The 14,190-nt window shown below is 37.5% G+C and overlaps 1 protein-coding gene across 5 annotated transcripts in view; it reads left to right on the forward strand.

Annotated features, from left to right (window-relative positions):
* Positions 1–14,190, forward strand: part of Stxbp5 (syntaxin binding protein 5) — a 147,888-nt gene that overhangs the window by 114,723 nt on the left and 18,975 nt on the right. For 2 of the 5 annotated variants that reach the window (XM_052169261.1, XM_052169263.1), the window contains one exon: positions 11,402–11,452. The exons of 1 other annotated variant lie outside the window; for it this stretch is intronic. In XM_052169261.1, coding sequence (XP_052025221.1) covers positions 11,402–11,452 — 51 coding nt within the window. Of the gene's footprint in view, positions 1–4,022; positions 4,083–4,185; positions 4,234–11,401; positions 11,453–14,190 lie in introns of all 5 variants that reach the window. 2 more of the 5 variants (XM_052169259.1, XM_052169260.1) reach the window with 2 other exon arrangements.

Consider the following 14,190-nt stretch of genomic DNA (forward strand, 5'->3'; position numbering starts at 1 on the left):
ATATATTAATATTTCTTAGCAATATTGTTTTTAAGTACACTTGAGAATTCTTAGAAAATAAAATCTTGAATTCGTTATTGTAAGAGATTGAGGCTTTGCTAATCTCTAGTAAATTTGACTTTATTATTTTAATTAAATTTATTTTTCTACCTAGGAATCTTCATTAGCTTCCTCGTAGAAAGATGTTTCTTGGCACAAGTAACACCATGTTTAGGTTTCTGTCTTTTACTGGCCATTCTCCTATATTGGAATGAATTGTAACGTGAGGCGTACTGCAGGAATATTTCACATCACTCTCACATTTCAGTTTGCACTTGATTAGCCCCAAGTTAGTAAAAAGCCTTTGTGTTTTCTTTTTATAATTGTTTTTTTTCTAATATTGCACAAATTGATCATTTCATCTTTCAAAATTAGAGTGCACTAGGGAGGCAAGCTTGGCTCTCGGGAGATGTGAGGTTGTCCACTGAACCACACAGAAAAGCTAAAAATAGTGGTGTGTTCCTGTCATCCCAGCCCTGGGGAAGTTCACACAGGGGTCCTTGAGGCTCACCTGCATGGCAGGTTTCTGGACAAGAGCCTCTGCCTCAAACACAAGGTGGCCAGTGCCCTTGGAATGTCATCTAGGGTTGTTCTTTAGCCTCCACATGTTATGCACATGTGAGTGCATGCGCACATTCACATGTGTGTGTGCACACACATACACCCCACCACACACATGAACATGTACTCACACATACATGGATGTCCACTCACATAGGCTCTCCACACAGGTGTCTTGTTTTGTAATCCTCCTATTTTGTTTGCTCATTAAACTCCTAAAACACAGAGGCACAGAAGCCTCACTCACCTCCGCCACCACCAGGAAGGCTGTGTGTGGCAGCAAGGAGTTTCCCCTTGTGTAGGACTGAAACCTTTCCACAGCTAGAGTTAGAACTTAATGTGTCTTCATCGTTCCTTCCAAGTGCACTCAGTGCCTCTCTGCTTAACCAGCACCGGCATCTGTCGATGTGCTAAGGACCTGGCTGCAGCAGGCAGTTTGAACATGGAGCTGCCACACTCAGGCCGATAGCTTGTTGAGTTATATTCAGCACAGATACATCTGTTCATCTGTTCATCTCTTCATCCTTTACCAAAACTTAAAATGGCGGATACATGGAACATTTAAAAGTAACACATAGTTTTAAATAAATGCAAAGGGATAGAAAGTGCATAAATTTGTACTCTAAGTCCTACTCCAGAGATCCTCAAAGTAGAGGAAACTCACACGTGGCTCAACATTTTAAAATTCATTTTCTTATTGGTTCAGATGAAAACTCAGTTTAACTTTAACCTTGACATGAGTCTACCTGTTACCATTGATTCTAAGTCTTCTATCCAGTTTAGAATATGGAGTTAAAGTTGTAACCTCAAGGAAATAGATAAGACCTGAGTTTTTACTCTTAAATATAAACCTTATGATTTGGATGGCCTCTGCTTCTGCTCAGAATTCTCTGAGGAATCAAGTCTGTTCTCACACACCAAGGAAACATCCCAAACTTCAGAGGGAGGCCTGGCTTCTAAAACACGTGCATGTCAGTGTGCAGGCCTGGCACGTGGAAGTCAGCACCACAATGTGCCAGGCGCACTGGATGTGGCTGTGTGTCTCTGTTACGTAGGTAGTGGTGCTCTTAGTTGTTGCAGCCTGACTCCCTTACTCTTAACATTTATAGTTGCTTTGCCCATACCCATTTTTACTCCCTAATTGGGAAGTAAAGGAACATTTATTATAATTTAGTTTTCTTTCCAGCAAATTAAAGCCTAATGATAAACTGATTGAATTCACTCAAAAAATCACATTTTTTCTTAATTTCTGTATTTTTTGTATTTTGAGATAGGCTTGGCTAGCCTGGGGCTCTGCAAACCAGGTTGGGCTCTGCCTCCTATGTTCTGAAACTAGATGTGACCAGACTTTGGTTTGATTTTTTGCTATTTTTTTTCATTACCATGAAAATAACAAAAATACTTTTCTGAAATACTTACTATGAGATAGGCTATAAAGAAATAAAATTGCCAAGTGGCACATTGTAAATTATTAAAAAACAATAGTTAATATTTTAAAAGTTAGTATTTATATGAAAGAAAAATTATATGTATAAAACAGAATTGGAACTTGAGTCTTTCATTAGTACTAAAATGAGATCAGTATTTAAAAGTGTAAGTACCCATGTGCCTTCTATCAAACTTATGTGTTGACCAAAAATTAGGCATGCAAATGGAGGAAACTGAGTACCTTTTAAATACTGTAATCAATGTGGTCAGCTGCTCAGATAATTACTATAAAAGCTCTCTTCAGAAAACAGAGAGAGCTTCCCTTTGCATTTATTTTAAAATAACCCAGTGGTCTGTCTGGAGCTGAGGTCATTGCTGCCTGCAGCTGGATACACCACATAAACAGAAGTGGCCACAAGCAAGCAGCAGGGGGCCGGGGATGCTTGGGTTGGCTAGGCTGGCACCATAGATGTGCGCTCTGTCTGTGATGCATGTTCATAGGTATAGACAGAAGACAGGAATCTGGTATACTATTGTAAACTAAAGCTTCACACATTCATAGGTATATACAGAAGACAGGAATCTGGTATACTATTGTAGACTAAAGCTTCACACATTCATAGGTATAGACAGAAGACAGGAATCTGGTATACTATTGTAGACTAAAGCTTCACACATTCATAGGTATAGACAGAAGACAGGAATCTGGTATACTATTGTAAACTAAAGCTTCACACATAGCGTGGTGTAGATGCTGCCTTTTGGTGTTTATTTTGCTCTGAAGAAAATAGTAAATGTAGCTGTCTAGTGTTTGTTTAAATACAGTAATCTGGCAGCTTTAAATAAACTTTGAAACTTGTCATGTGTTGTCATAGAAACTAAAACAATGAGTAGTAAGCATTTTCAACTATATTGCATGTTTATGTGTAGAAAACACCAAAATTTCTCTATATTTTATATATATTTTATTTATGGAGTTGCTAACCTGACATTAATCTTAATATGGCCTACATAAAATAAAGCTATTATTAATCCATTTTACCATAAATTTATCAAGCCATTTGATATCAGAAATGACAATATTTTAAAATGTGAAAGTTTCTATGGCCATTATACCCTTTAAGTATGTTATATTTGTGTGAAAACAGCTACACCTATTTCTAATCAGGAAGTATTACTGAGATCAATGTTGGTTTTATGATAGCGCTATATGAGATTTGGGAGAACCTATAGAAGCTATTGACAAAAACAAATGAATTATTCAAGGAATACTGTTTGTAAACCTCTGTGTGTGTGTGATTGTATTCTGCCCATGTTGCAAGGTTTTTCTGGATGGAAACATTTCCCTGATCGGAGTAAAGAAGATGATTTGGGGGAAGGGGGATCAAGTTCAAGTTTTTATCTTTCTATCTAGTTCACAAGGTTAATTACTTTGATTGGGATTCTTTTAAGCATAGAAAGGAAATCTTTTTATTTACCTATAACAGAAAAGCTTCATTCATTTAGCTAATTTGAACTGGTGACATCTCCATGTGAGAGACACCATGGGTCAGGATAGGTTGTAAACCAGATGTTGCAGTGAGGAAGGTCACTTGTGTGTAAATTTAAATATTACATAATTACATGTTGTTGTATCAGAAGGATGTAAAGTATCTGAGGGCTTAGGGGAAAGTAATCCCCAGTTGGAAAAGTGGCAAATAATCCAATGTTGAAATGGTGTCTAAATGTCATATTTCTTTTCCGTGTTCTCTAACTTACAAAGTATAGTAAGATTTTGTCCAGTTATTATGTATTAAATAAAAATTATTAGAAATAAATTTTTATATAGTAGTATCTGCTATAAAAGATTTTATATTATTGACTGCAGTACTACAACAGTCATAATTGTGATCATCAGTTCTTGGTGGTCACTAGGATTTTAGTCTGTGATTGTTGCTGTGTTTTGTTTGTGACTGACCGTGTGCCCGTTCCTCATGTTGTCTTTATTTGTGTAGGTTCTTCATCGCCACACAATTCAGATGATGAACAAAAAGTGAATAATTTTATAGAAAAGGGTATAGTATCTTTATTTTAAAGTATTTTGTTTTCATTTATACTTAATTTTTCTAGTGTACTCTGAATAGATTTTGACATTTTATATTAAAATGTTATTTTCAGTGAAGACCCAAAGCAGAAAGTTTTCCAAGATGGTAGCCAATGATCTAGGTAGGAAATAGAAGTTTTTATTTTGTTTCTAATCATTGCTCCATGCAATGCTAACCCAACACCAGAACATGATCTAGTGCATTGCATCTTCTGTATGTTAATCTGTTACTACTTTGCTAAATAATGGTCTTTGGGCTGTGTCTATTCTCAGTGCATTTGGGAAATAATTCTTAAATCAGTTAAACTGGGTTGTGGCTCTTTCTCTTTCTTGACTTGCAGAGTGGATTACTCTGTTAACTTTTAGTTTCGCTTTGTTTTCAAATAAAGCAGGATTCAATTTATGCTCTGAACACCAAGCTTATGCTCTCTCTGAACTGTGAGTCCGTTTCCTTTATGGTTGTATGTGGATTTTTTTGGCCATTCCTCCCATCTCTCTCCTATTTTACAGTCCCATTTCAAGGGAGTGATCTTCTAAAAGATGGCATTATCAGTCTGTGATCAATACCAGTATCAGGGTAACTGACAGTTTCCTGCCAAGCACCACCCCCCATGCATAAGTAAAAGATGTCCTTGGTGTTTTGGACATATTTTATAATGAATGCTCAGGCTAAGATTCTCAAAGTATAAAGCCAAAGAAGAAAATGAGTAACCAACCTTAGAAACATAGTCAAATTAGAGTTTTATAGGTCACAAAAAGTAGAATATTCTCTAAAACTTTGAAAGGCTTGACAAAATAATATTACAGAGAAGACCCTTGCTTGCTTGCACACACACACACACACACACACACACACACACGCATACCCACATATATGTATATGTATATATTTCTTACATTTTTATCACATATTGTTTGTTTTTTTTCTTTTTATATTTTTGGGGTGGTTGGGTGTATGTATTTATGTACGATTATATTATAGGGAAAGCATTCGTGTGTGCAGGTACATACGTGTGCACATACGTGCAAACAAAGGACAACCTTATTTATCATCCCTCAGGTGCCATCTACGTTTGTTTCTCTTGTTTTGCTTTGCTTGGTTTGAGTCAGGGCCTTCCACTGACCTGGAACTCGCCAAGTAACTGACCAGGCTGACTGGCCAGGAAGTCACGGCTTTCTCTCCCTGCAGCCTCTCGGCTCAGGGACTGAAGTGCACACCACCATGCCCAGCATTTTTCAATGTGGGTTCTGGGAAGGGAATCCAAACCCTTGTGTTGCAAGGCAAGCATCTCCACTGAGTGACGTCACCATCCCTACCACATACTCCTTTAATCTCACTCAGTCGCTGAGTCTTTCTGCAGCTGGAAGGTTTTATTCTTCCTCGCTTTATTCAGTTGGATTTTCAAAAATTACTACGTGAAAACCCTTGTTTTCTGAGCATTGTAAATTGAACCCTGTTTAGTTGTATTAATAGTAAATGACTATTCGCCCTGTGGTCATTCTTAAATATGGTGGTTTATTCTTGGGTAAAGGGCTTTTTTTCAATTCTTTATTCTTTACTGTGGTTTCATAATAAAGCTGTTTATAATAATAATTAAATCACTTTAATTATGTACTAACTCTTTGCAACTAATTTCTTTCTAGCACATTGTATCCTGTTACCTTCCAGTTCTGTCACCACTGTTCTTTTCTCCAGCGACTAAGTAACTTTTACAGTTATGTTACCTGACCTGAAAAAAATTTCAGAATTACATGTGTTAATGGAGCTTCAGTGTGGCTTCTGGTGCTACGCCTTTATTTGCTTTATTAATGTGTACCTTCCCATGTTTTTTTCTCTTTCAAGTAGATACATAACTTCAGACATTTTCTGTTCAGATATTTAAGAGGCTTTCTGAACAGATTTGCCGGCTGGAGGCCATGTTTGGAAGTACGTGGCTTAGCTCGCGCTCATCTCGTCCACGGTTTTCATGTTTCTTTTGTCATGCCAACCAACGCTTGTAGGAATATTTCTTAGAAACTGTGTCAGCTTTCTTCATCTTTCCAAAGTTATGCTCATATGATTCTTCCTGATTATTTTTAACCAGGAACATTTTTCTTACCTGCAATGTCTTTATTGTATTTTGCAAGACTTTTATTACATTTCTTTCTTGATATGACAATTGTTATATAGAAATAAAGGTAACGTCTCATGCTTTTCCTTTTTAAAATGGGATCTGCCCTATATACCATGGGGGAAGGTTTTGTAATTGAAATGTTCCACGTTGGACATGTAATCTTCACTCTATGCACCTCTGTATTATAATATCTACTTAGTGATAATTAGCATCAACCATGCTGTTGAAAAACATGACATATCAATGAACTGCCTACCTAGATTAGTGTTTGCTATGGAACACTCTTCATAAAAATGTTAAGACTTGGGTCTGGAGAGATGAATCAGCAGCAGTGAAGAACACTTATTGCTCTTGTAGGACCCAGGTTCAGTTCCCGCACCCACATCCAGCATCCCTTTACACCTCCAAAGCTGCTAGGTATGCATAGTACACACACACACACACACACACACACACACACACACATGGAAGCGAAGCACACATGCACATAAAAATTGGGATATTGCTAAAGCTTGGCTGTGGAAGCCACGGGGCCTCCTTCAGCACTGCCAGCGCTCAGTATTCCTCACCACCCAGTCTGCAGCACTCAACCAGGTCCTTAGGTGAGTGTGCAGTGGCCTTGTGGACTAAAAGGTAGAGCACAGCTTGCCGCTGGCGAGGGAACTGCCTTGCATTGCATTGCATGAACCATTGCATTCAGTGGTTCTGTTCCTCTCTTTCACCTGCTGGAGAATAATTGTGGCCGGCACCAGAGATGGTGTGTGGGTTGCTAGAGGAGGTACAGGGTGCCGCCATTCATACGTTAGCATTATTTTTAAATTTATTTCTTTGAAAAACGTTTTCCCCATACAATATATTTTGATCATGTTTCTTCTTCCCCAAGCATATAAAATGAAGTTTGTTGGGTTTTTTTCTCTCTCTCTTGTCATGGCCTTGACAATGCAGCAGAGCTAGATGACCCCAGAGCACCTTTCTAATATAGTTATTGACTGTTTTCCATAGCATTGTGCCAGCACTATAGTTCTTTCTTATTTAATCAGCTTCATAGTTTCATGAACGGTCATTTCTCTGTTTTACAGATGAGAGAGACCTCAATATAAGCTATGCATCGGCTGCACAGCCACATAACAAAGCAGAGTGTGAAATACAGTGGTGTAGTTCCGCTGCCTGTACCGCGTTATCTCAGAACAATTTGGTAAAAGCTATAAAGGTTTCATATGCATACATAAAATGTGCAATAGGAACCTATTATGCATTACATAGACAATCTGGCTATGGTCTTACTCTGCTGCACAGTAACCTGGGGAAGAAGGGTTCATATTCAAGGCCTGTGCATGATTGTTTTTAATTACAAGATTTTTTTAAAAAAAAATATTGTTTAAAATTTTAAGAGAGACTTATTGAAGGGAAGGAGTAAATTTTATCTGAATACCAAATCTCACCCACCACTTTGGTACCTATTGCCTGAGCATAATATATAGTTCCTAGATGTCTAACTATCTTAAAAACCACACTCGAGAGTTAACTGGAGCAAACTGGCATGCACTGGCCACTGACCCCAAAGTCCGCCCACTTCTCTTGGCTTCCTTATTGGCAGCTGACCCATGAACTGACTGGCACAGTGACTCCTTACTCTTGTACAAGAAGAGCCACACCTAAAGAAATAATAGTGGACTATGAAGCAGGGACACCACTTTGCAAAACAAAGTTACATGCATGTAGCACACCCATAGTGTGCTTACCAACCATGCTGGAGGATCAACTTCATTAGTAAAATCTTAAGACCAGTAACTTTTCTTTGACTGTTAGTCATTTCCATAAGTCACTTAGAAAGTGTGATCAATAAAATACAATCCACATGCTAGCACCATTTGGTAAGAAAATCAAAATTAACTTTGCTGAAAATTCTTAACTATTTGGTGATTATTCTGTCTCGTGGCATGCTAAACATAGATGTTTTAGTTGGATTCCATGCCGCCGGCTCCATTAAAATCTCTGTGTGCCAGGAAGGATTACCAAACAGCCCGAGTTTGGTTTTTCCTATGGCACTTGTTAAAATGGCATCAGAGACTTCTTATCTCTCCAGCCCCAGGGCACAGAGACTCGGCTGATGGTTTACTTCTCAGTAAACCCTGGAGTAATTCTGAAGTCAGCTTACGTGAGGCGAGTGCTGTATGCTGGTCATGTGCTCTCTTCATTGGTTATTTTCACACAAGGCCAGAAGACTAACACAGCTTAAGATTTACTCTTCACGCTTCTGTTCTACATTATTAACTGATTAAAGCACGCAGCTTCAATATTCTCATCCTTTTATTTTTCAAGAAAGAATTACACAGGGAAGTTAAGTGCTGTGTCCACAGTCTTGCTGTGTGGTGGTGACCGCAGGACCAGCCTAGTTGATGGGTGCTGGGATATAAGGGATATAAGTTAAAAAGATTAAACAATTGGTAGGAGTTGATTAATTATTAACAATTAATACAGGTACATAATTAAAATGTTTTCACAGTTGTAACAAAATACTATATGCGTGCTTTTCCCAGTATTAAAAAATGTCGAATCGGATCAGAATTGCTAGAGAGATAAATAAAGATACTCATGTTTTTTATATAATACAAAAATCATGGTGCTAAACAGAAAATTTTATAAGAAGGATGTGTTTGTATTTTCAAAGATGCTTGAGGCTATATACGTTTTTTTCTAGTGGAAATTCTACAGAAAATCAAAGCAATTTAATGAAATTCAGAATTTTGTTGTAAGCAAAGTTTTAGCAGGTCACAGGTCTAGTAACTGAATCAAAGTGTATAGAAAGTACAGGACTTCCCTACGCCCACACTTGCTCTGAAATAATGCCACAGAGACCAGATACCTTTATTAAAAGCTTCAGGTACTCAGCTGGGCAATGTTTGCATCTATTCTAACCCAACTCTACTGGCTGCTACCCAGCCACCTGCCCTGTGACCTGCCATCTCAGTCTCCCCAGCTGCCTCTGCTGTCCATGTACTTGTGGTTGCCCTCCTGTGGAGACCCTCCCGTGGAGACCCTCCCATGGCTACCCTCCTGTGGTAACCCTCCCTTGGTAACCCTCCCGTGATGACTGGTGATGACTGCTGTGGCTGCCCTCCTGTGGTGACCTCCTCTGACACCTCTCCACATGGGTCCCCCCCACCCCCCGCACTGGTTCACAAGTCCTGCCTTAGCTCTCCTCCCCAACTATAGGCTGATCAGTTCTTTATTAACAAATCTGAAATGATGGAGAACAAATTTTATCCAACATTGAGACAGGAGATGCTTCAACAACCAAGACAGTGCCAGTGTCTAAACTGCAACCAGATCTCTGGGCACAATAATCAACATCTGAATACATAGCGCAAATCACTCCAACAAAAGTATCAATAAAAACATTTATAATTAATAAATTATTCATTTCATAGTATTTACTTCAAGAGGAATTATTTACAAATTATTTGCGATAGTTCATTTTTCTGTATTTATCTGTATGTTGAATTTTGTTTTAAAATAAAGAGTTGAGCTTATGTTGATGTGTGACATTCTGTGCATTTGTCTTAAAGGTTCCCTGCCCCTTTTTCTAAGAATATTATCACAGAATTGGGATAAGGAAGAACTAGGCTATCTACAAATGCAGCACAAGTGACTGATGTGCACCCTTGCATTTGAGAAGTGTGAGTTGGTGGCTCACAATACCTGACCGAGCAGAGTAGTTGGGTCTGGAGCGATGACATCCATGACTTAAGAGTCCTTTAAAAGTTATGTTTGAGCTATGCAAGACTGATTTTTTATTATTATTATTTCAAGCTTCATGTGTTACCAATCTATTTATATTGGACCTGTGATATCTGATGAAAACTTCTATGGTTTCTTTGAACATCTTCATTTAATATTGTCTTTAGAAGACTGAGGGACACAGATCATCTAAATATAAGATTATCCTACATCAAATATGACAGCACCCAAGTATGTGAGATAACAGCTGTGACTATATTCAGCTCTCCTAATTTTGTATTGCCTTGTACCTCTTGTCTCAGACTTGGTAAGCTGGCAAAGAAGAGATGACTGATATGTAAATGTGGCCAGTTGGAGTATAACTAATTAGCCTGCTGAGCTGAGCAGCACTAGGCGACTTCCTCCCTACCCCAGAGCCCCTCCCAGTCTCCTGAATACCTACTCCTAACACTGGATTTGGTTTGTTGTTTTTTTAGATGTGGAGGTTATGTACTATGACTGGATTTCTCTTTGTTTACATGGCGCCCTTATGGACTAGCAGGGTCTGTGCTTTAAATATCTCCTAACCATCCAAACTTTAACCAAACGTATGCATTCGTGTATTAACCAATATTTTTTTCAAAAATATAGGGAGCACTATTCTCTGACGCATACACTACCACTAACAGAATAGTTGTAGAAAACTGACTCCTAACGTAAAACCACTTCCTAAACTAAAGCAATAACTGATTTTGAGGATGGAAAGTGAATTCCATGAAGTTTATAGATGAACTTTTAATTTTTCTATCATAAAATTACCTATATTTACATTTTATGTAAATGCCATAATTTTAGATTATGCATGACTTGTGGTTTTTTTTTACTGAAATAGAAATGGAAGTATTAATTTATACCAAATAATTAAATTGGTAAATAAATAAATCAAACAGCTGTATCAGATGTTTACTACACAAATATTTTGATTTTTTTTTTTAGAGATTTATGTGTCTTATAGTCTAAATATTAACTTTAAAACAATGGCGAGTACAGAAGCCATGGTGTTGGGAGCTAGGAAGGTCTTGTGTCCACACCCTAGCCTGTCCTCATGCTGTTGCTTCATCTGCAACACAGTCCTGAGGAACAACTTTTCTCTTTGTGGAAAAGCCAAGCCTTCTCCTGTAGCCCTGAGCAATCCTTATATTTAAGTAAAGAGCACACAATGCTGCCTTGAAGGAAGAACTTCAAGCACACAAAGATTACATCAAGTGAGTGCACACTGTTAACAATTTGCAGGGAAGATTTCTTTCTTCCACCCTTGATGTTACTAAACATAGCTATCTACTCCAGAATCTCGATTTTGAAATAAAATTATTCACTTCTATCTTGAAAATCAGTTGCTATGATAAATACCAATCAAATATTTCTCAAATTTTTAAAAATATATTTTATTTTTCAGCAAAGATGTCAAGGAAATTAAGCTTGCCAACTGACCTAAAGCCTGACTTAGGTAAGTAGAATAAATATCCAAAGGAACTGAACCTTAATGAGGGGCTCTGACTGCTTCAGGAGAAAGTTGTGCCCCTGGGTCAGTGGAAGAACACCCAAGTGAGGATGAAAATACACTCTTGGTCTGTCAGCACAGTAGAGTAGCAAAGTGGAGATCTGAAGATAGGAAATTATTGTAGATCATACTGAGTCAGGGTCACAATGCAAGAGGCTCAGTGATTTAATGCCTTTTGAAACAGTATTTTGGATATGCACTCAGGGAAAACAAAACACTTACTCACTTGCCTCTCCTGCTTTTTTCCAAATAAAATTTAGTCAAGCTTTTTGGATTACGGTTTAATTTTTTCTGAAGCTATTTACATCCCATCCATTCAAAAACCTACTTTAAATTCTGCACACTTAATTATATACTAACTTTCTATTTTTAAAATATGCAACTAGTTTTTCATGCAGAACAAATCTCTTACTAAGGATTGTCATTGTTGACTTTGATAGTAAATGAGGAATACTGTGTGATAATCCTTCTTCGTAGCTCGTTCATGATGAAGGCAGTGGGAAAGTACTCAGATATGATGCCTTAGTGTGTCTCGTGGCAGCTCTCAGTAGTTTATGCTGACAAATGGGATCTCAGTAAAGATAACAAGGTCCACTCGGTGCAGCCGCGGTTCTCAGCCTTCCCGCGTGCAGCCATTTAATACAGTTCCTCATGCTGCTTGGTGGGGAGGTGACCCCAGCAATTAAATAACTTTGCTACTCTTATAAATTATAATGTAAATTTCTGGTATACAGGATAACTGATATGCCCCAAAGGGATACGGGCAAAGCCATGCTTGTCTCTAGAATTCCCCTCCCTCAAATGTCTATCTTAACTGAAGAAGTAACAAAAAAGGATGCTTTTGCTGAGCATTATCTGAGAGATGACTGAGTTGCCCCCCTCATTCCTCCTAGATTCCTTGTCAGACTGAGGTATTGGTGTTGGTCATGTTCAACATACTAATTTAGCATCTCTCCTGTTTCTCTTATTGCTTTTATACTGAGAGGAAGCATGTGGTAATTAGTTTAGGCATACTAGTATACAGCTATCAGAAAGTTCTGAGCAGAGGAAATATAAATTAGTTGAATTATATACTCTTAAAACGGAATGAAAATTAATCACAGAATACAAGCTAGCTCCTGTTTCCAGAAGATCAACATCCTTTATTATAAAAATGAAAATTTGAGTGCCTTATAGATATAGGTGTGTGTGTGTGTGTGTGTGTGTGTCATTATCAAAGAATGAGTTTAATTGAAAGCATTTATATAAAACTGTAAAAGTGTGATTTATAACTAAAAATATAAAAGTCATAATTTGAACCCAAGTATTTTTTAGGCTTACTGTGTAATTTCTTAGGCTTACCATGTATACATGCTTACTCCAGAAAAGGATCCAGGATTTTCATCACACAATTGGAGAGGCTTATGGTTTCAGTAACAATAAACACTGCTAGTTGAGCAGTAAGCTGACTGTCTTTTAAAGCCATACACACACACACACACATTACAGTCAGCTATTTTTAAGTGTACATTATATGTCACCACTGTAACAGTCATTTTTGTCTGTATGTCCATCTTTCTTTTACAGGCCTCTTTAATTACTTGTTAAATGACACCTTTCAAGGTGATTATGTAGTTTGAATAAGAATGATAATATGTAGTATTATGACCATAGCTGGCTTTTGGCAAGCTAGCAACTTTTATCTTGTTCTTCATAGTAGGGTTGTTCACCATGTCTAGTAGTGAATACCTGTTATTCTGCTCTCAGTAACTCAGGCAAAAACATCAAGAGCTTTGAAGCCAGGCTGCTCTACACACAGAGGCTGCCTTACATAAACAAGTGAATAAACACTTCTGTCTTATTTAGCTTATGTCCTTTCTAAAAAGCCGTGCCACAAGACCCATGCGATCTAACTTACTAGGGATAGGTGGAGTTGTAGTTCATGAAATGCTGAAACTTCTGACGTAATCGGCTGTAAGTAGCCGATGAAGTAGGCAGCCTACGTCCCTTACGTTGGAGCTTAGTTGTTAGTCAATGGAGCGAACCTGACGAGTTCCTTTGATTATCTACTTCTTAACGACAAATCACGTAATAAAACTGTTACATAGTTTAATATTTTGATGTTAGATTAGTTCATTAAATTAATACATTCTATTACTAATGGCTTTGAATTAACATTTAAAATTAGGAGAGGAGATTGTTAATCTCCTATAATTTTAACAAATATGGCAGATTTCCACCTGTTTAGTTTACTGAAATTTCTATTACCAACTTTTCTTGTACCATTACTTTCCATTGTTATCACCAGGGCTCAATTAATATTGTCGGAACTTTATATCTATTGTTTAAAAAGCAAAATATTTTATTGGAAAATATACTTAAATTATAATTTTAAAAAGTAGCTTGAAGGTTTTCAAAAGTTAATAAATTCTTATAGTCAGTGTCATTTTATAAACTCATCCACAATTCTGATATTTTTTGACTATAGAAAGTTTCTTTTACATTAAGAACCTTAGCCATTTTCTGTTGCTATAACAAAATACCCAAGTTGTTATCAAAGAGTTCATGTATTAATAATTCACATTTTAAAGACCTGCATGATACCCTCATCTGCTTGTCTCTGGCCAGGGCTTTCTGGCTGCGTTATATCATGATGTATAGCATCGCGGTGGGAAAGAGTGTCAGAGGGACAGGTCACATGGCAG

Source organism: Apodemus sylvaticus, chromosome 23 (genome assembly GCF_947179515.1).
Source record: "Apodemus sylvaticus chromosome 23, mApoSyl1.1, whole genome shotgun sequence".
NCBI lineage: Eukaryota > Metazoa > Chordata > Mammalia > Rodentia > Muridae > Apodemus > Apodemus sylvaticus.